The sequence below is a fragment of the Myotis daubentonii genome, chromosome 18 (assembly GCF_963259705.1).
Source record: "Myotis daubentonii chromosome 18, mMyoDau2.1, whole genome shotgun sequence".
Taxonomy (NCBI): domain Eukaryota; kingdom Metazoa; phylum Chordata; class Mammalia; order Chiroptera; family Vespertilionidae; genus Myotis; species Myotis daubentonii.
The window spans coordinates 28390094-28413306 of NC_081857.1; the positions used below are offsets into that span (position 1 = coordinate 28390094).

The following is a 23213-nucleotide window of genomic DNA, read 5'->3' on the forward strand; positions in this document are numbered from 1 at the left end:
TATCAGGCCTTTTCCTTTCCTATAAGGTAACAGTCCAGCAGTTGCGTGGATGAAAAGGGTAGGGGAGGCAATGGGCATGAAGAAACTCTCAAAGCCTTACAGGGAACTTGAGAAAATGTTTAGGATAGAATAATTCGGGAGAGGGGAGGGCAAAGAGGCCATCACCCTCTGGTACCACTCGTAGCCTCACTTTAAACATTTGCCTTAATAGGGTAAGGTCCAAGCAGAGCAACGAGTCCAGAGGCAAAAAAAAACACACCAAAAAACGACAATTCGCAGCGTGCCCCCAAGAAATGCTGGCCAGCCCGATAGAACTACAACTCCCATATCACCCCGCAGCCAGGTCTTCCCTCAACTGCCGCTGAAGTCCCACTCCTTTATTCCTCCACTTGGCTTAGGCTGGAGCGAAAAACTGTCACGCCTTCCCCGGCTTTCGCGGCCCGAGAGAAGCTGAGCCGCAAGTCAGTCCAATGACCTACCTGCGCTTTGCATTGAAAGCCTCAACCCCACCCAGCACCCACCCTGTAGTTGACAGACATGCGCAATGGCGTGCGAGCCAAGCGCCCGAGCCTCCGCGCTTGCGCCTAGGATCGCCCCGCACGCGGCCGGGAGCGGCCGCTTTATTGCGCAAGCGCCAGTGCTCTCCACTTCCAGCCTCGCGCGCACTCTACCGAGCTTGCCCCGCCGTTCTTGCGTGGGAGGCGGAGTTGAGAATGTCAATTGGCCCATTTTCGTGCCTGTCAACGATGTGGGTGCGGTGATTGGTGGCGACCCGGAGGGTAGCGGGTTGAGGTGTAAGCCCTGCGGAGGCAACGTTTTCTGGGCTTCTCTCAGGCTCCTTCTCCAGAAGCTTCTGCCGCTTTCCTCCGCTCTGGGTACCGGGCTCTGCATCGCGCCGCCATGATGGGCCATCGTCCCGTGCTCGTGCTCAGTGAGTTGTGGGGGAGCCGGGGGAGAGGCCCCCTCTTCTCCCCGCTCGGCCGTACTTCTCGGGGTTGCCACAGCCCAGTCCCGCCGCGGTCCGGCCACTGTGGCTTCCAGTCATCCTCCTTATTTGGGAAGCCCTCGCTTCCTCGTTCCTTCCTCCCCTGAGCCCATTCCCGTCTTCACCGACGCAGACAGCCCTTCCCCTCGCCCAGCCCCTCGTCCTACGGCTACTCGGCTCGGGATCCTTCCCCCTCGGCCTTCGTTCTTCATCCCCCCCTTCCCCCGGACCCTTCCTTACGTGATTGTCAGTGTGTAGGTAAATGGATCATGTTTTTTGTGTCTTGTGTTTTTTATTTTTAGTTTGGCCTAGCTTTATAACCTGGTCCATCCCTTAGTAGCCGGTGTGGCCTCGGCCATGTTGGTTGACTTGAGCGTTAACCTGTATTATTGGGGTTAACGGTATTTTCCCCGTAGAATCGTGAGGATCAAATGAATGAGTAGGTACACTGCCTAAGAGCGCGTCCGGCGGACGGCCAGTGGCATCCTTGTTCATTTTTCGGGATCAGCCGTCTGGCATTTCCGCTCGGCAACCCCCGCCCTCGCTCCTCCTGGAGTAACCGGCGGGTCGGCCTCGGATGCGCTGCCAGGACCCCCCGGGGTCCCCTGCGTGGCCACCTTCCCACTAACCAGCCTGAGTTTTCCCGCGTTTCTCACTGGCTCGCCTTACCCCGTGGGAGCACCCCACGTTCCCTTAGGACTAGCAGGCACCCCGTTCATTGTCTCCCCCCCCACCCCCCGCCGTGTGTTTCCATTCTGTGTGTCACGTCTGTGTGACACCTGCAAGACGCCAACCTCTGTGTGCTGAATGCTGTTCCGAGTTCATCCATGTTCTCTATGCCTGGGGAATAACTGTTTTCAGGAAAAATTCCGCTTAGCCCAGAAAAACCTTTCCGATGAGTTGATGAGAAAGGTTCCTGCTTACTCACCACAGCCGGGAATGGGAACCTAAATCCTGAGAGTTGTGAAGGGCTCGCTTTGCGGGGCCGGGGTGGAAGTTTTACAGATGTAAATGGTAGGGGGTGTATAGTTTGGAGAGAGGCGGAAACGAGCATAGGTTTGTTGGTTTGGTTAGAACCACTGGCTCGTCTCCGTTGAGAGGGCCCTGGGGTGAGTGGTGCGTCCTGCATTTACCCCTGGCATTAGTGGCGGTAGCCAGTTGGGCCCCCAATTAAAGTACATACACAGCCCTGACCAGTTTGGCTCAGTGGATAGAGCGTCGGCCTGCGGACTCAGGGGTCCCAGGTTCGATTCCGGGCAGGGGCGTGTGCCTTGGTTGCTGGGCACATCCCCAGCAGGGGGTGTGCGGGAGGCAGCTGATCAATGTTTCTAACTTCTCTATCCTTCTCCCTTCCTCTCTGTAAATAATCGATAAAATATATATTTAAATAAATAAATAAATAAAATACATACACACATCTCACTGATAGTAAGTGGGGGGGGTGTTTGTTGTTGTTTTAAATATGTTTTTATTGATTTCAGAGAGTGGAGGGGAGAGAGAGAGAGAGAGAGAGAGAAACATCAATGATGGGAGAGAATCATTGATCAGCTGCCTCCTGCACGTGTCCCACTGGGGAGCAAGCCCACAACCCAGGCATGTGCCTTTGACCGGAATTGAACCCTGGACCCTTCAGTCTGCAGGCCAATGCTCTATCCACTGAGCCAAACCACTTAGGGCTGTTGTTGTTTTTTAAATAGATTTTTGTTACTGATTTCAGAGAGGAAGGGAGAGGGGGAGAGAGAGAGAAACATCAATGATGAGAGTCATTGATTGGCTGCCTCCTGCATGCCCCCTGCTGGGGATCAAGCCTAGAACCTGGGCATGTGGCCTTGACCCGGATGTGACCAGGGCCCTTCGGTCACAGACTGATGCTCTATCCACTGAGCCAAACTGGCTAGGGTGAGGCGTTATTATATCCAAACATGGAATGACTATATCTTGCAAACTGTGTTCTCATTCCACAGGACACCTGGGGGTGGGGGCACGATCAATAATTGTAAGGAGTGTGATTCTCCTTATCCAAGTAGGAAAATATGAACCCTCAAACTCTTTCCCTTTGTACATAAAGCGGTGATTGCTGCTTTTTTGGGGTCACTAGCCTTTTGAGAATCCAATGAAAGCTATAGATCCTTTTCCCAGACAAAAGTACATTATCTCCCATTTTCTCATATACTCTCAGGGATTTCCCTTTCCTACTGAGGCCCACTCATGGATCTCAGTTATGAATCCCAGCTGTAAATACATGAATGTTTGGTTAGAGGGAAAGTGGTGGCATGATTCCAAAGTTGAAGCATGGGGTGTTTCTTAGTATACCAGGGGTTGAAGTACAATTAAAAAACTTTTTAAAATTTATTTATTGATTTTAGAGAGGAAGGGGGAGAGAGAGAGAGAGAGAAACATTGTTGTTCCACTTACTTATTCATTCATTAGCTGATTCTTGTATGTGCCCTTCCTGGATCTTTGATATATCGGGACCACGGTCTAGGCCAGTGGTCGGCAAACTCATTAGTCAACAGAGCCAAATATCAACAGCACAACGATTGAAATTTCTTTTGAGAGCCAAATTTTTTAAACTTAAACTATATAGGTAGGTACATTGTTATTAACTTAATTAGGGTACTCCTAAGCTGGCCTTTGCTAAAAATGTCCTCAGCCTGATTGAGGTACGTTCGCTGAGGTCGACCCCTTCCAACTCTCCCATCCACACTCGTCTTGTATACTTGTTTCGTCTATCTCCTTTCGTTCATCCTCTCTATATGTCCAAACCATCTCAACATACCTTTCTCAATCCTCAACACTACATCTTCTTTCACTTCACAGTGTTCCCTAAAATTAGCTTAATAAACTTTACTTTTGTCACCTGCGCTCGATTTGCGGACTAGCACTAACCACTGCACAACGAGACTGCTGACTGACTGGCTTACTCCACTTGTGCATGAATCGCGGGCGCTGCTATCCCGCGGCCCACCTGTGCTGCGTCTCCCGTTGCCCGACCGACTGACACCCCTCACTTCTTCTAACTCCACTTCTTCAAAATAGACTTGCCCAGGCTGAAAACTGACTTCTGCGCATGGGCCACGAAGCTTCAATCGTACTGTATGTGCGCGCCCACACGTGGTATTTTGTGGAAGAGCCACACTCAAGGGACCAAAGAGCCACATGTGGTTCGCGAGCCACGGTTTGCCGACCACTGGTCTAGGCAAATACCCTTCCTGGCCACTTGCTTTCATCTACATATACACCCATGAAACTTGTGTGTTTTTTTTTCCAATGGTGGGGGAATCCATAGCTTATATGCAATGGTACAATCATGAGCTGTTGTCTTTTGTTTTACCTATATTAGGCCAGAACGTAAAGCGTGAATCTGGAAGAAAAGTTCAGTCTGGAAACATCAATGCCGCCAAGGTAGCATATCTTTGAAGTTGTTTAAAGTGTCATAATTTTTCCTCAGCTGCCTTCCCTAGTATTTCTGTATCTGTTTGCAGTTAGGGAGAAGGAAGCCCTCCACCTCTGAATTAGGTCTAATAGCCTTCTGATAGTAACTTTTGCACAATTCCATTGCTGCATATTGTTTTATATTCTACTAGAGGCCCAGTGCATGAAATTCGTGCAAGGGGCTCGGCCCTCACAGCCCTGGCTTTGTCCAGAAGGTCATCCAGGTGGTGGTTCTGCTCTTTGGTCTAATTAGCTCTTTATTATATAGGATTTGTGTTTGTCTCTTATTAGACTGAGTTACTTGAGGGGAAGGGCTATATTAATTCCCTTTTGTATTCCTAGTGCCATGGTAGATCCTGGATAGGTATTTAATGTCTTTTGAATGAAATAGCTCTAGGTCTGATTTAGCATGGTGTGAAGGCCACTTTCATGGAAAGAAATATTAAGACATGTATTTCCATTTATCTGGACTACTGGGAAACCGAAGCTCTGGAAGGCATGTCCCCATTTTTCTTGTGAAAAGTCATTTCTTTCTACATCTACCCTGAAAGTATTCCCAAAAGGGAAAAACAAAGGACAGAATTTAGCCACAGTCATGCTATATCTAAAGAGGCTGCCAGCCCTACTTTAGAGGTGATGTGGGTTACTGATGCCCCCTTTCTTAGCACACACGCTGACATCATCCTGTGATTTGTACTTACATCTTTTTCCTTTTCTTCCTAATAGACTATTGCAGATATCATCCGAACATGTTTGGGACCCAAGTCTATGATGAAGGTAAGGTTATTTCTTATTGAAACTCATCGACTACAGATTTCTCTTATCTGGAACACTGAAATATAACTTTTGCTTTTGTCCTAGATGCTTTTGGATCCAATGGGAGGCATTGTGATGACTAATGATGGCAATGCCATTCTTCGAGAGGTGTGACTTTTCATTATGCTTTCTAACAGTTTAATAAAATACTCAAAAAGCTATGTGTAGATGATGATGATTAGTTTCTTAGGGCTGCTGGAACAAATTAACACAACCTGTGTGACTTAAGTAACAGAAACTTACTCTTTCATAGCCTGGCAGCTAGAAATCTGAAATCATGGTGTCATGCTCCTAAAGACTCTAGGCAAGAATCCTTCTTTGCCTTTGACCACATCCGTGGCATTCCTTGGCTTGTAAACTCGGTCTCCTTAGTTGTCATATGGCATTCTCCTGTGGCTCTTAGTATAAGTACACCAGTGGTTGGATTTAGAGCCTACCGTAATATTTGTATGACCTCATCTTAACTTGTTTATTACATTTGCAATGACTCTATTTCCAAATATAGTCACATTTACAGTTGCAAGAGGGAAGGATTTCAACATGTCCTTTTGGAAGATATAATTCAATCATAACAGTGGTGCTCCCAGTAAATAGCTATAAGTTATTGTTCTGTTCTCAAAAAACTTCAGTAGTTCAGTTGACATAATACATTTTTTCCCTAAAAAGAAAGGGACTTGGAAAGGTGATTTACTTAGATATTTTGGGGGCCACTTTTCATCTTTCAAGCTATGGTAAAACAAAGAAAAAGGGAGTAAGTATGGAAGCAAGAAGCTTAAGAATTAGGGCCAAGCAGAATGGATGAGAAGATCTTTGAGTAGTGTTGTTTTTAGTGGCAGTCTGCATTTTTCTTTTCAGATTCAAGTTCAGCATCCAGCAGCCAAGTCCATGATTGAAATTAGCCGGACACAGGATGAAGAGGTTGGAGATGGGACCACATCAGTAATTATTCTTGGTAAGAGAAGAATGGAAGTTTGATAAGGAAAATAAGATTGAAACAGGAGATTTTTGCCAGAAATAATATCTGTCTTATTTTAAGAAGGAAATTGTTACCCATCTACTAATTACAAATATTTAAATAACATGTTGTTAATTATCCATGTATTCTCTCCAATTGAGTATAAAAGATTCATCAATAGTATAGCATGAGCTGTGTGAATCTGGTTGAATAAAATACAGACGATTCTCATAAGTCACAGTAAATTATATTCTAAAAGTCACCACAAACTAAATTAGCAAATACTAAACCATTACTCCTGGGGGAAATATGGGGTTAGGTACCTGTCAGCCTCTGGTCACATTCAACTGATAAATATATATATCTTATTTTATGTGTTTTTTATTTTGTTTTAAAGACATTTTATCTAATATTGTTGATTTATTAACACTGAGCTCATGGCCAATAGCATTATAATTCATACCTGAACAAAGGTAATATGTTGTTTTTTTGTTTTTTGTTTTTTTATATTTTTATTGATTTTTTACAGAGAGGAAGGGAGAGAGATAGAGAGTTAGAAACATCGATGAGAGAGAAACATCGATCAGCCGCCTCCTGCACATCTCCTACTGGAGATGTGCCCGCAACCCAGGTACATGCCCTTGACCGGAATCGAACCTGGGACCTTTCAGTCTGCAGGCCGACGCTCTATCCACTGAGCCAAACCGGTTTCGGCGGTAATATGTTTTTTCTATAAAGCACATCACAGTCTTCTTGCATTTAAAAACTAGACAGCACTTTAGTGCTTATATTTGGGGGCCATTCTAAACAGTGAAATCAACAAAATGAACAAAAACGTGAAAAACATTGTACTAAATATATGACATAAAGGGAATTTGTTTACATTGAGAGCTAAAACAAGGCAGAAGATTGTCTTATTCAACCTTACCTGGGAATGTATTCATTGAGTGATTCAAATTTCTCATCTCTGCACATGTCTGTGAGTGACCATGAAAGTGATATAAATACCTATTTTGGTGTTACAAATTTTAGTGAGTAAAATTGAAAATGAGTCTTGATTGTTACGTTTTACTGACTAATCGTTCCACTTATAGGATCATAAAGGATCACTTCTTAAAACTTGGTGTATTGCTTTTATTTATTGTATAAGTTTTAAGTTGGTGAAATTTTTTATAACAGAAACATTCATTTGTATTTTATTTTAAAATTTTTGTAATTGATTTTTAGAGAGACAGAGAGAGGAACATTGATGTGAGAGAGAAACATCAATCGGCTGCCTCCTGCACGCTCCCTTGACTGGGGATTAAACCCAAAACCTGGGTATGTATCTTGACTGGAAATCAAACCACCACCATTTGCTGTAAGGGATGATGCTCCAACCAACTGAGCCACATCGGCCAGGGCCAGAAGCATTTTTTTAAAAAAATATATATTTTTATTGATTTCAGTGAAGAAGGGAGAGGGAGGGAGAGATAGAAACATCAATGATGAGAGTGAATCATTGAACGGCTGCCCCCTGCATGCCCCACAGTGGGGATTGAGCTTGCAATCCGGCATATGCCCTGACTAAATCAAACCATGTGACCTCCTGGTTTATAGGTCTACACTCAATCACTGAGCCATGCCGGCCAGGCCAAAAGCATTCATTTTTAAAAATCTGATTGCAGCAGCAGTGTTAGGCAATGAGAAAAGAACTATATATAAGAGATTCCAATTTCTGGTGTTGGCCCACATGCCTAAAAAATAGAGTCCTACCTGGCCACTGGACTCTATTAAAAAAATAATTATATGAACTCTTTATTTTTTTTAATTTGTTTTTTTTTAAATATATATTTTATTGATTTTTTACAGAGAGGAAGGGAGAGGGATAGAGAGTTACAAACATCGATGAGAGAGAAATATCGATCAGCCGCCTCCTGCATACCTCCTACTGGGGATGTGCCCGCAACCAAGGTACATGCCCCTGACCAGAATCGAACCTGGGACCCTTCAGTCCGCAGGCCGACGCTCTATCCACTGAGCCAAACCGGTTACAGCTATTTTTTAAAATATACTTTTATTGATTTCTATCTTTCCCTAGGAAGAGAGAGAGAGAAATATTGATGAGAAAGAATCATTGATCAGCTGCCTCCTGCATGCCCTACCCTGAGGATTGAGCTCACAACCTGGGTGTATGCACTGACCGGGAATGGAACCCTGACCTCCTGCTCCATAGGTGGACACTCTACCACTGAGCCACGCCAGCTGGGCTATTATATGGACTTTTTAAAGGGGGACATTTTAAATTATTTCTAAATTGCCTTTGTGTACTGCATTTTGAGAATAGTGATTTGGATGGGAAATTTACTTGTGTCACCACCAACTGATCGCATCTTTAGATTAAATTCTGTTGAGGATTGGGAATTACATATGACCAGTTCTGTACTCTAAAGAAAAACTTGGAGGATGAAACAGGAAAGACTTCAGATGCTTTCTCATTTTGGGGGGTAGATGATGAGCTTTAGATATCAGGCAGAATTTTCTAGCTAATAAATCTGAGTTGAATCTCCTGGAGATAATAGGTAAGTTAAGTATTCATGAATCTAGGTATCTCAGATATATGTCGCTTTAAAAAAGAAAAAAAAAGCGGCTAGCGCCATTTTGGGGCTCAGCCCATCTGGTTTTCCAGATGATCTAATCCTATATAATAAAAGCCTAATTAATATGCTAAGTGTCCGACCATTCATTCAACCAGTCGCTATGATGCGCACTGACCACCAGGGGGCAGACGTTCCAACCAGTAGGTTAGCTTGCTGTTGGGGTCCGGCTGATACTGAGCAAGACTGGCCAGACACACCTTGGAGCCCTCCCATGGTCTCTCCCCAGCCCCAATTGTGTACCGGTGGGGTCCCTCAGCCTGGCCTGTGAGGATTGGACCCAACCAGCTCTCTGACATCCCTTGAGGGGGTCCCGGATTGTGAGAGGGCACAGGCCAGGCCGAGGGACCCCACCAGTGCACGAATCTGTGCACCGGGCCTCTAGTAAAGTCATAATTCTTTTTTTTTTTTAATATTTTATTGGTTTTTTACAGAGAGGAAGGGAGAGGGATAGAGAGTTAGAAACATCAATGAGAGAATAACATCATCAGCTGCCTCCTGCACACCCCCTACTGGGGATATGCCCACAACCAAGGTACATGCCCTTGACCGGAATCAAACCTGGGACCCTTCAGTCCGCAGGCCGACGCTCTATCCACTGAGCCAAACCGGTTAGGGCAAAGTCATAATTCTTTACGGAAGGAAGGGAGGGAATTTTGCCATCACTAAAGACATCTTCTATGTTACTGTTCTATTTAATGGCATATCCTTTTTTTTTTTTTTTTAATTCTTTATTAGTTAAGGTATTACAAATGTGTCCTCATCTCCCCCATTGGCATATCTTTTTTTTTTTTTTTAAATATATTTTTATTGATGTTTTACAGAGAGGAAGGGAGAGAGAAAGAGAGCTAGAAACATCGATGAGAGAGAAACATCAATCAGCTGCCTCCTGCACATCTCCTACTGGGGATGTGCCCGAGACCCAGGCACATGCCCTTGACTGGAATCGAACCTTGGACCTTTCAGTCCGCAGGCCGACGCTCTATCCACTGAGCCAAACTGGTTTCGGCGGCATATCCTTTTTAAGTTAACCTTTTCTTTGTTAATCCTCACCTGAGGATGAGGATATTTTTTCAAGTGATTTTTTTTTTTTTTTTTTTTTTTTTTTTTTTTTAGAGTTGAAAGAATGGGGGGCTGGGAGGAGAAACATTGATGTGAGAGAGACTTCAATTGGTTACCTCCAGTACCTACCCTGACCAGGGCTAGGGATCAAACCTGCAACCCAAGTACGTGCCCTTGACTGGGAATCGAGCTCTGGACTCTTTGGTGTGCGGACTGGCACTCTAATCACCAAGACACACTGGCCAGGGCTCTAAGCTAACTTATTTGAGCATCTTGTTAAAATATATATATATATTTTTTAAAAATATATTTTATTGATTTTTTACAGAGAGGAAGGGAGAAAGATAGAGAGTCAGAAACATCGATGAGAGAGAAACATCGATCAGCTGCCTCCTGCACATCTCCCACTGGGGATATGCCCGCAACCCAGGCACATGCCCTTGACCGGAATCGAACCTGGGACCCTTCAGTCCGCAGGCCGACACTGTATCCACTGAGCCAAACCGGTTTCGGCAAAAAATATTTGATTATCTTTCAGTATACATGGTGGTCACTTAGAAATTGGTACAAAGTATTGAATTCAAACATTTGAGTACATAACAAGGATTATACATGCAAACTTGGGCATATTTGTGTAAATTTTAAAAATTGATGCCTGTGGGCAGGTAGTATAAGCAACTTGTGAAAAACCAAATACGTTTACATTTCTCTTGTTAAATTACTTTTTTAGAAACAAGCTTTTGTATTATTTTGTGTGTGTATTAATTACAAAGTAAAGACAAATTTGAAAAGAAAGGGACATTTTACTAATAATTCCTCTTCCAGAGGGTAAATTTTGTACATTTTTGGGGTATTCTTCCAGGTGTAAGGTTTTGTGTTCTGTTTTTGTTCTTAGTACCAGCAATTTGCATCCTAGGTGTTGAAATAATAAGTCAATTTTCTGTTATGTGTTTTTCTTTGTTTTAGAGTTTTAGGAAAAATATTTGCCTTTTGTTTGGAAAAACTGATAACATATATAGTTAGATCAAGAAAATAAACCCTCGGATCAATTTTTGATCATTTTATAATATGTACAATGAAGGTATTTTCTTTATTAGTTGCCTTGTACAAAGTATACAATTTGGCATAGTATTTACAGCCAAATGGACTATTTTAGGACAAAAGGTAAGATATCTCTAGAAGCATAATGAAGTTGCCTTTATATCCGGGTACTTTTTAAAACATTATGGTGTCTGTATCCTTTTTCAGCGGGAGAGATGCTCTCTGTGGCTGAGCACTTCCTAGAGCAGCAGATGCACCCAACGGTGGTGATCAGTGCTTATCGAAAGGCATTGGATGATATGATCAACACCCTTAAGAAAATCAGGTACTAGGGGAGGACCAGAAGTGGGTAGGATCAACTATGGGAGGCCTGGAAGCACGATCTGTTCTTGGGTGAAAAGAAGTCCAGGTATACCACACACTGGTTTAACCCTTTGTATCATTTTGTGAGGCGGAACAAAGGGGAGAACAAAATGTAAAGGATAAGTGAAATAAAAGTTTTAGAAAATGGCAAAGAATACAAAGAAGCCAAATAAAAAGGAACTAGGTTTAATTCTTTGTTACATTTTGGTTACATGTTATCTTCTGGTTCCCATGTTAGGCACTATGGTGGGAAATGTGTAGTAAGTAAAGTAGACCTACCTTCCAAAAGCTTAGATTCTTTTTAAAATATATATATATTTTTATTGATTTCAGAGAGGAAGGGAGAGAGAGATAGAAACATCAGTGATGCGTAATGAGAGAGAATCATTGATCAGCTGCCTCCTGCATGAGCTGGCAACTCGGGCATGTGCCCTTGACCGAATTGAACCCGGGACCCTGTAGTCCACAGGCCGAGGTGCTATCCACTGAGCAAGACCAGCTAGGGTTTTGTTGCTTTTTAAAGACAGGAGTTTAACCACCTCATTCTATTTTTAATATATACATATATATACGTATATATATGTGTGTGTGTGTTTTTTTTTTTTTTTTTTCAGAGAGAAAGGGAGAGGAGGATAGAAACATCAATGATGAGAGAGACTCATTGATTGGCTGCCTCCTGCACACCCCCTATTGGGGATTGAGCCCACAACCCGGGCATATGCCTGGACCAGGAATTGAACTGTGACTTGGTTCATGCGGTCGACGCTCAACCACTGAGCCACACCTGCCGGGCCGAGGTTATGTTTATTGATTTTAGAGAAAGAGAGAGAACCATTGAGTGACTGCTTCCTATATGCACCTCAACCGGGGACTGAACTCACAACCTAAGCATGTACCCTGACAGGGAAGCGAACCCATGACCTTTCAGTGAATGGGACGACGTTCCAAACAACTGCGCCACACCAGCCAGGGCATAGTTTAGATTCCTATGGGGAGAATAAGGAGTTAGATAACTGTAATAACAAGTTTTAAAATATCCTACCATATGCATGATTATAACTAATTCAGCCGGTATTCTAATAAAATGCTGTGGCCCTAGCCATTTTGGCTAAGTGGCTAGCGTCGGCCTGTGGACTGAAGGGTCCCAGGTTCGATTCCGGCCAAGGGCACATGCCCGGGTTTCGGACTTGATCGCTAGTAGGAGGCGTGCAGAAGGCAGCCAATCAATGATTCTCTCTTATCATCATTGATGTTTCTATCTCTCCCTCTCTGAAATCAATAAAGAGATATATTTTTAAAATAATAATAAAATAAAATGCTGTGAAGGATGGTGACTGGGACTGAAAATGCTATTTAAATCCCATGTAGTAATCAAAGAACTTGTTAATCTTTTTGCTGAGTGCTAATAGGGTAATGAAAGGAATATAGAAACGCATGAATTCTAACTTCAGGGAATGTTATACCCTGACCTGTGTGGTTCAGTTGAGGTCACTGGTTCGATTCCCAGTCAGAGCACATGCCCGGGGTGTAGGTTCAGTCCCCAGTAGGGGATGTGCAGGAGGCAGCTGATTGATGTTTCTTTCTCATCCATGTTTCTATCTCTCTCATCGATATTTCTATTTCCCGCTTCCTTCCTATTTTTCTAAAATCAATAAAAATACATTTTCAAAAAAAATAATTAACTTTAGGGAATGTTAGTTAAATCACAACATGCAGAATGCAAAATTCTTTTTTTTTTCTTTTCAAAATTGCCAGTCACTGATATGCAAAATTCTTTTGATTAAAAATAAATTGTTTTAAGAGTAAAACCTATAATGTTCTACCCTTTTATATGGTTGGATCATTGGGTACATAAGTACCTAGTAATTTGGTAAGCTCTGTACCCGTATTGTACTGCCTGCTATTATAAAGTATATGATAATCTATCTGGCACTCTTAGGGGATGAAGAGTTTGATTTAAATTATTTTTATGAAATAAACTTTATAAGAATGTAGAGCCGCCCTAGCCGGTTTTGCTCAGTGGACAGAGTGTCGGCCTGTGGACCTAAGGGTCGCAGGTTAGATTCCAGTTAAGGGCACATACCTCAGTTGCAGGCTCCTCCCTGACCTGGGCCCTGGTCAGGGCTGGTGCAGGAGGCAACCAATCGATGTTTTTCTCTCACATTGATATTTTTCTCTGACTTGCCCTCTCTCTTCAGCTCTCTCTAAAAATCAATGGGAAAATATCCTGAAGTGAGGATTAAAAAAATAATAATTTTTAAAAAAAGAATGTAGAAATACCCAAAGGATATGAGTGTGTGGAGCTGAATCATTAGAAAGCTTTTCCTGCTTAATCATCACTTGTACTTTTTCATTTCATTTTTCCAGCTTCCTTGCATTATTATAGTGTCACTGGATTTTAAGAGCTTGTTTATAACTAAAGATGTTAACCATTTCTCATGCATTGCAAATGATATACCATGTTTTTTGTTACTATTTTACTCTGCTGTTTTACTTTTTGGTTGTATCAAACTTGTGCATTAAATATAATATTCTGTTTTTAAAAAAAAAAAAGAAAAGAAAGCTTTTCTTTTTATCAAGCAATAATTGCATATATATCTTTGACAATACTTTTGGAGCTATTGCTTCTTCCCTAAAATGCATACTTCAACAATATTTTGTGATTGTATATTATGTGCCTTACACTGTTTTTATAAGAGTTAAGTAATATGTGAAAATTTGGACAAGGTGATATCAAAGAACACTTACAATTTCATTTTATGGTTCTAAATGTTCTTACCATGTACAAATTTTGTTAGGGGAGACAGACACATAAAAACAATAAACACTATGTGGTGCCCCATGTAGTAAGGTGCTGTATAGAATAGAACCAGGTGTTCAAGTGGATAGTACAGACCAGCGCTGATTATTTTTTAGTTAATCCTCACCTGGCGATATTGTTTTCATTGATTTTTTTTTTTTTAAGAAAAATAAATGGAAAAGAGGGAGGGGGGGGGGGGAAACATTGATGTGAGAGACACATCGATTGGTTGCCTCCCTCATGTGCCCCGAGTGGAGTGGGAATTGAACCTGCAATCTAGGTATGTACCCTTGACAGGGAATCAAGCCCATGACTCTTTGGTGCATGGCCTGACACTAACCACTGAGACACTGGCCAGGGCTGAGGCTGATAATTAAGAGGAACTCAGAATTTGCTAGGGGTCAGGTTTCAAAGACCAAACATTTTTTGACCCAAGTTGTAAAAGTTTTAGAATTTTTATTTGGTTGAGGCAGAAGGTAAAGAACAAATTCTTTTACTGAAGGTCTATATGTAAGTGTAGAAGAGTTGTCAAACATGGGAACAGATTACTTGGAGGATTTGATATACCTTTCAGGGATGGGTTAGTTGTAATCTTGCTGAAAAGGGAGAAGGATGGACAAGATTACTTGATGTCACTTTTAGTTTCCTACAAAGGAACAGATTCCCTAATTCTGCCTTTTGACCCATTATTAGAGTCATTGAGATATAGATGAGGGACTTTCTTAAATATACAAGACTCCTGTTGAGCATATTACCTGTTTTTGTTTTCCCCAGTACTCCCGTCGACACCACTAACCGAGATATGATGCTGAACATTATCAACAGCTCCATTACTACCAAAGCAATCAGCCGGTGGTCCTCTTTGGCTTGCAGCATTGCCCTGGATGCTGTCAAAACTGTACAGTTTGAGGAGAACGGTCGGAAGGAGATTGATATCAAGAAATACGCAAAGGTGGAAAAGGTAAACTTCCAATTAATACTTTGGAGACAAATTGTTTCCTAGCATGAGTCATTCCACTTGTGGATGAAATAGGTTTAAATCAGAGCAATATATCTTTATAGTTATAACTAGGAAGAAGAATATTTGCTGCCTGGGAAACAAAAACTTGATAAAGGGTATTCCTGAAATAATTCTATTACCTTCACTGCTGTCCGTACACAAAGTTTATAGGGGCTAAAGCAAGGTTTATTGGTGTCTCCATGTTTGTGTATTTGTGTACATATCAGCCACTTGGTTGGTATATAAAGAAAGGCTCTACAATATACTGTTAATAAACCCCAGAATGCTTTCTGCATCTCCCTATTAATTTAAGATAAAAAAGTAGCATTAATAGACCAGCGAGTGTGGTTCAGTGGTTGAACATCGACCTATGAACCAGGAGGTCACGGTTCGATTCCAGGCCAGAGCACATGCCCGAGTTGCGGGCTCAATTCCCATTGTGGGAAATGCAGGAGGCAACTGATCAATCATTCTTTCTCATCATTGGTGTTTCTATCTCTCCCTCTCCTCTCCAAAATCAATAAAAGCATATATTTTTTAAAGTAGCATTAATATCTTGTGGCCAGTAGATGGAGCCCTGAGCCTAAAATTCTGTGGGAATATCTTTCAGGAAGTAGAAATCTGAGCCCCTTGTGATTAAATATTTGTCAGTCTCTGTTTCTGAGTCTCACCTGATCTTCAAATTAGGTGTTATGGTCCAAGATTGATGTGCCTCCTAGAAGGAAAAAAATGTGATTGTAACAGTATTTGTTTTTGAGGTTCATGGAAGAATGATACTTTGGAAACTCAAAATAGTGACCCTTTGGGAAAGACGAACATTTGGGATGAGAGTTGAGAAATTGTCTCCTCCTGGTCGTGGGTTAAAGTGGATCTTTTGCGCAGATACCTGGGGGTATTATTGAAGACTCGTGTGTTTTACGAGGAGTCATGATTAACAAAGATGTGACCCATCCACGAATGCGGCGCTACATCAAGAACCCTCGCATAGTGCTGCTGGATTCTTCTCTGGAATACAAGAAAGGAGAAAGCCAGGTAATGTTCCTGGTTCTATTCCTTAAACTTCATATAGGAATCTAACTATTAATATGTACATGGGAAATAAAAGATATGTTCATTACATGCCTACTAAGTGTCAGTTACTGACCTTTATATGTAATTTCTGATTCTTACAACAACCCTTTAAGGCAGTTGGTTTTGACTTCCATTTTACAGATGAGGAATCTAAAGTTGGATTAAGGAACACAGCTGATAACTGGTCAAATCAGGGTTTGAAGCCAGCTCTGTTTGGCCTCAACTCCACACTACCATGTCACCTTTTCTAATGCATCAGTAGAACATAGAATAGTAGTTAATTTAGTTTTGAAGGGCTAAAGGAAAATAAAACAAAGTAGTTGGAGGTTATTAAATACGGATTGTGAATAAGAATCAATTTATTATGACTTTCCACCCACAGACTGACATTGAGATCACACGAGAGGAAGACTTTACCCGAATCCTCCAAATGGAAGAAGAATACATCCAGCAGCTCTGTGAGGACATTATCCATATGAAGCCCGACGTGGTCATCACTGAAAAGGGCATCTCAGGTAGGACTCCACTCTTTAAAAAAATATATTTTTATTGATTTCATAGAGGAAGGGAGAGAGAGAAAGAAAAACATCAATGATGAGAATCATTGATCGGCTGGCTCCTGCATGCCCCCTACTAAGGATCGAGCCCAAAACCCGGGCATTTGCCCTGACCAGGAATTGAACCAGGACCTCCTGGTTCATAGGTTGATGCTCAACCACTGAGCCACGCCGGCTGGGCTGGACTCTACTCATTTTTTTAGTCTACTGTTGAGGTAGAAGAGAGTGGGTGATTGCCCCCCTCCCCATGTTGGCATAGATTGAATATAACAAACATGTGATGGTTAGGGTACATTGAGGATCTGAGGATAAACCAGTTCAGAACCCAGGAGTTCTGGTTTTGAGCTTACTTCTGCTCTTGGGTTTGCAGATTTAGCTCAGCACTACCTCATGCGGGCCAATATCACAGCCATCCGCAGAGTCCGGAAGACAGACAATAATCGCATCGCTAGGTGAGTAGGTCAGGTAAAAATAAGATTCTTCCTTTCCAAGTATTTCTGTTTTGTAGCTTCATAATGCAGTTGTCATTACCTGAAAAGGTCTAACGTAGGATATAATCAGCCAAATCAGTTATAGGCCTTGGGTTTAGCTCTCTGCCCTTTTCAGAAGTCCTTTATCTAATCCAACAGTTGTCTAATGTATGAGTCTCTTCCGTACTGCTCCTAACCAGTAGTGACCAGCTTCTACTTAGACATCTGTGATCGCTACCTTGGTGTAGGGGTCCATTACAGAGTAGCATGTTTTTAACTAGCTCAGAATATAGCAGAACCATCAGCTTCCTTGATTGGTCCTCAGTTGCTGTTAATGAAACTTTAGATTTCACTCATTACTTCTGCACTGATGCCTGTGCTCAGATACCAGTAATTTTTAATGCTAACTTATATACATAAAATATAAGCCTGCCTCAACATTACAGAATATATCATAGATCCAAATCGATTTTTATACTTCAGCTTGCTCTGACATGGCTCTGGGCATATGCACATATACTTAGTTGATTGTCTACACATCCATGAGTGGGGGAAAAGAATGACAAAATGTTAGTTCTGCATTTATTAAAATTGGGTCAGACATATACTTAGGTACTTATTCACCTTCCTCCTTACTTGCCTTTGCATCATCTTGAGTAGAGTCCTATTATTGGCCTTGAAACTAACTAGGTATACAGAATGAATTCTTCTAGAAATGACTGTTGTGTGGTATGTTCATGTTAGATATGTGTAAGAGCTCATTTGTCCAAACTGTACCTGGTTATAGTAGTTGCCTTAGCTGGGCACACTTTTATATATAAAGCTGAATTAGTTTAGGGAAACTTACTTCACTTACACATGTTTGAAAACCTATTTCACCAGGCAGCCAAGACCTCTTGAATTTTAGGTAGCAATGTTTCTAGCAATCCACTTTTGCCCTTATCCCCAACCACAGACTCTAGGGACTAGGAAGATGAGTAAAAATAACTGACATCATCTAGTTCCTCCTCCTCCCTCATCTAATCAATAGAGCCTGTGGGGCCCGGATAGTCAGCCGACCAGAGGAACTGAGAGAAGACGATGTTGGAACAGGAGCGGGCCTGTTGGAAATCAAGAAAATTGGAGATGAGTACTTTACATTTATCACTGAGTGTAAAGACCCCAAAGCCTGTACCATTCTTCTCCGGGGGGCCAGCAAAGAGATTCTCTCGGTGAGTCAGCCTTGAAAGTGTGACTGAATTTCTTGAGTTTCCCAGAGGGCTTAAAATCACCCTGTTGTTCATGTATAGCTGTTTAATTTTGATCTGTAGCCACACATATCTGTCTCTCCTGCTTTCTTCAAAAAAAAAAAAAAAAAAGGTTTTTATTGTTTTGTGTTTTTTTGGGGTTTTTTTTAGGAAGAGGAAGGAAAGGAATCAAGTTAGAAACATCATTGAGAGAGAAATATTATCGATTTGGCTGCCTCTTGCACGCCCCCTCCTGAGCGTCAAGCCTGAAACCCAGGCATGTGCCCTGACCATGACCTGGAATTGAACCAGTGACCCCTTGGTTCCTGGGTTGATGCTCAACTGCTGAGCCACACCTGTCAGGCCTGCTTACTTTTTTTTTAAAAATATATTTTATTGATTTTTTACAGAGAGGAAGGCAGAAGGATAGAGAGAAGCATTGATGAGAGAGAAACATCGATCAGTTGCCTCCTACACACTCCCTACTGGGTATGTGCCCGCAACCAAGGTACATGCCCTTGACCAGAATCGAACCTGGGAGCCTTGAATTCGCAGGCCAACACTCTATCCACTGAGCCAAACCAGTTAGGGCAGGCCTGCTTACTTTTTAAGTATATTCACATTCTTGTAAAACAGGTCTCCAGAACTTTTTCTGGTTCACATCTTGCAAAACTGAGACAATATCTATTGAATAGTGATTCATCACTCCCCAACCCCTGGTAATCAGTCATTGCTTCCTTATTTTTTAAGTTGAAATTACTTTTTTTCCTTTGTTAATCTTCACCCAAGGATATTTTATCCATTGATTTTTAAAGAGAGTGGAAGGGGGGGGCGTGGAGAGAAACATCAGTGTGAGAGAGACAGATCGATTGGTTGCCTCCCACATGTGCACCAACTGGGGCTGGGGATTGGACCTGCAACCCTGTGGAACACAGGCAGACGATCGAACCACTGAGCTACTAGCCAGCGCATAAATACTGCTTTTTTCCCACCTCAATGAGGTTAAGTAACTTACCCAAAGGCACATAGCTAGTAAGAAACCTAACTCCACAGAATAACACCTCCGTCCAATCCCCAGCCCTTTTGCAGTTGTAGTTACTGTGTTTGCCCAAGGTAACTAGCATCTGCCTTGCCCAGTAGGGATTCCAAGGACCTTTCTTAGTTGCCCTTGTTGGTGGGTTGCTGAACTTGGCCGTCAGGAGGTCCTTTGGTGCCTCTGATTTGTCCCTGAGTTATCGAGCTTTTGCTTCATACTATCTGTTTGCTTTCCCCAGGAAGTAGAACGCAACCTCCAGGATGCCATGCAGGTATGCCGCAACGTTCTCCTGGACCCTCAGCTGGTGCCAGGGGGTGGGGCCTGTGAGATGGCTGTGGCCCATGCCTTGACAGAAAAATCCAAGGCCATGACTGGTGTGGAGCAGTGGCCATACAGGGCTGTTGCTCAGGCCCTGGAGGTCATCCCTCGTACCCTTATCCAGAACTGTGGAGCCAGCACCATTCGTCTACTTACCTCTCTTCGGGTGAGTTCCTTTTCATGCTGTTCTCTTGATGGGGTAGAGAAAGCTGTGTTTGGCTTGAGGATGGATGACATCTGTCTATCCAGGTTCTCTTTTATAGCTTGTTTCCTTAACATCTCTGCTCCTAATTTTTGACTTGTTTGTTGTCATTGCCATTTCCTCTTATCCTTTCCTTACCAATCCAGTGTTTTTGGTTTAGTTTTTTACCTAATGTTCCCTGCTAGCTTACTTATTCCCAGTGTTTCCCCCTTTAACTGTTTATGCTTGTTCCAACTACAGGCCAAGCATACCCAGGAGAACTGTGAGACCTGGGGTGTAAATGGTGAAACAGGTACTTTGGTGGACATGAAAGAACTAGGCATCTGGGAGCCATTGGCTGTAAAACTGCAAATATATAAGACGGCAGTGGAGGTGAGGCACCCCAAGGCAAATGCTATACTGTTTATTCCCAGATAACCAGAAACCAGTATGTTCAGTCCCATCTTGAAGGGAAGGGGTATGGAAGGCAGAGTATTCCCACAAAGATCCGCAAGGAATTCCATTCCCCCACTTACCTTTAGCTCATATAAAAAGGCAAGGTGCCCTGGCTGGTGTTGCTCAGTGGTTAGACCATTGGCCCGAGCACCAAAGGGGCAGGCTCAAGGGCACATACCTGGGTTGCAGGTTCAATACAATCGGGGCACATACAGGAGGCAACCAATTGATGTGTCTCTTTCACGTCAATGTTTCTCTCCCCTTTCCCTTCCACTCTCTTTTTTTTTAAAAAATCAATGGAAAAAATATCCTCTGGTGAGGATTAATAAAAAAGCAAGGTGTACAAGCTGCATTCTTGGCTTAGGAAGAGCTGCATTTTAATTTAACACTCTGAAAGGATAGCTTTCAGATAAAATGTTAATTGTGGAGGAGGAGCCGGGTGATAATGTCCCTCCCTTCTCTGCTGACCTCGTTGGGGCTGTGGTTTTTCTCCTAGACTGCAGTGCTGCTGCTGCGGATTGATGACATCGTCTCCGGCCACAAAAAGAAGGGCGATGACCACAGCCAGCAGTGCGGGGCTCCTGATGCTGGCCAGGAGTGAGTGGTGGACAAGGTGACCTCAACACACGGAGCCAACAGTCTCCTCCCGCCTGAGCCGGACGGCCAGGGACACTGTGGATGTCTTTGTTTGGAAAGGATCAGGTTGAGGGGCAGCCCCAGTCCCTCTCTGTCCCGGCTCAGTTTGCAAAAGGCACTGACATGTAATTCTTCTCTATTGTAAGCTTTCCATTTAGTTTGCTTCCGATGATTAAATCTAAGTCATTTGAGACAGTTGTTATGTGTTTTTCAACCTTGGGTTATTTCTCTGCCTCCTGGCAAAGAAGGAAGGGGCAGAATTCTTCACTGGGGAGGAAGGGAGATGGGAATAGGGTCATTAAATGTTTTTATTTGCCTTGTTGAAGGGGTATTCTTCAGACTTCTCAGTAGATGCTGGTTGGAAAGACTCAGTTCAAAGGATGATACTGTAATATTTAAAGAAGCGTCACCTTGCATTCACCGCCCAAAGAACAGGAGGAACCTGTCCAAACCATGGATGTTTCTCATCTGTGGTTGTATGTAGAGCAACACCCAGTTCATGCTAGGGCTCAGACATGTGTCCTAAAGCACATAGAACGCCTGTTTCTGATATTGTAGCCTGTAGCTTTTAGAATCCTTCCTGTCTTACCTGGAATTCTTTTTGTCTGCCTTCTCCCAGTGTTCTTCCTGATTCTGATCTATATTTTGACTTGTTGGCCTATTGTCAGGGCATGCTTTGTCAAGGTAGGACTACTTGCCCTCCCTGCTAGCAGAAACAAAATAACTTAAAACTCATTTTGTGCTTTGTTTTTATTTAAGATTTTTAAATTGATTTTTAAGGAGAGAGAGAGAGAGAGAAACATTGATGTGAGAGCGAAATATCAATAGGCTGCCTCCTTCAGTCCCTTACCAGGGATTGAGCCCACAACCTGGGCATGTGTCCTGACTGGGATTTGAACTGGCAACTTTTTGGCGCATGGGATGACGCCCAACCAACAGCACATCAGCCAGGGCTGTGCTTTGTTTTTATCAAGGAAAAGACTTGAGTAATGGCCCTGGCATGTGGGAGGCTAGGTAAGCCTAGCCTTTGATTTTTTCGGTTCCTTCCTCTTGGCTATTCGGCCTTCCACCCTTTGGCCTTATACTGCATATAATTAGCCTTTATCTCATACTTCCTGACCACAGGATTTACTTTTATATTAAGTTGAATATTAGGTAGAATAATAGTCTGTCCTGTGTAATAGACATGCTCTAGCCACTTTGCATATATTAACTAATCCTCACATGGATCCTATAGGATAGGTACCATCCCCCTTATTACGATGGGGAATCCAAAGCCATGGATAAAGGAGCTTGTCCAAGGGTCACAAACCTGGTAAGTGGCAGACCTAGACGTTCTATGTAGGTAGTCTGGCTGTAGAAGCCATGCTATTACAGCGGGCTGTGCCGGCTGGATTGAGGTACAGGGTGGAAAATGGCTTGTAAGAAGGCTTCTGGAGACTTTCTGCTCTGTTTATACCTAGTATTAGCTTCCTGCCTCGCCCAGTCTAAAGTCCTCACTCAGCCTTTCCTCATCTAGCCTACCTAACCGTTTGTTGAAATCCCTGCCTCTTGTGGTGTTAATAATTCCCTCGAGAGTTTTAAGACCTTAGGTCAATTCTCAAATAACTAAAAAAGATCTTGAAGAAATAGTACTCATAAGATCTGCTAAATTAATAGAGGAAGGAAGCTAGTCACACTGTGTGGATTCTTTTTTTCCCATTTGTCCCTTACTCTTGTAGGTCTATTCTGGTTTCAACTCTTAACAGTTAAGTACTTTGGATAACTGTACATGGCAATCTTCCCTTTAAGCGTCTCCTGAACCTATGGAAATCCCTTCTGGTATGTTAGATCAGTCTGTACTCTCCTATCTGTCAAAGCCCCCTCGTGCTGTTCAAAGCCTAAATTTAACATAGTGATTAATTTTTGCCATCTCTTTGTTCATGGTTCTTCCTACTGTCAAGCTCCTAGATTCAGTAAATTCTATTTCCCTTATATAAAAGCAGTATCTTTTGGGTGGTGGAGAGACTTGAATTCCTGACTACTAGATCCTTGGTCTTAAGCCCAGACTTGTTTTCACTCTCCCTTATCAGGTCCTAGAGTTGATATCTCAGTATACAAGTACTACTTTTTCCCCAAGAAAAATGAAAGTTTTTGAGGAAATGAGTTCATCTTAGAGTAGCCACTTGG

General features: G+C 42.7%; 1 protein-coding gene across 1 annotated transcript; it reads left to right on the forward strand.

Annotated features, from left to right (window-relative positions):
- The first annotated feature begins 769 nt into the window (after window positions 1-769).
- CCT3 (chaperonin containing TCP1 subunit 3) lies at window positions 770-21235 on the forward strand. Its single transcript, XM_059674926.1, has 14 exons — window positions 770-931; window positions 4329-4390; window positions 5147-5197; window positions 5282-5344; window positions 6092-6188; window positions 11138-11255; window positions 14868-15054; window positions 15976-16125; window positions 16547-16679; window positions 17092-17173; window positions 18222-18402; window positions 19692-19937; window positions 20214-20345; window positions 20905-21235. Exons 1-14 carry the CDS (start codon window positions 901-903, stop codon window positions 21007-21009), a joined length of 1638 nt encoding a protein of 545 aa, XP_059530909.1. The 5' UTR covers window positions 770-900; the 3' UTR covers window positions 21010-21235.
- The last annotated feature ends 1978 nt before the right edge of the window (window positions 21236-23213 follow it).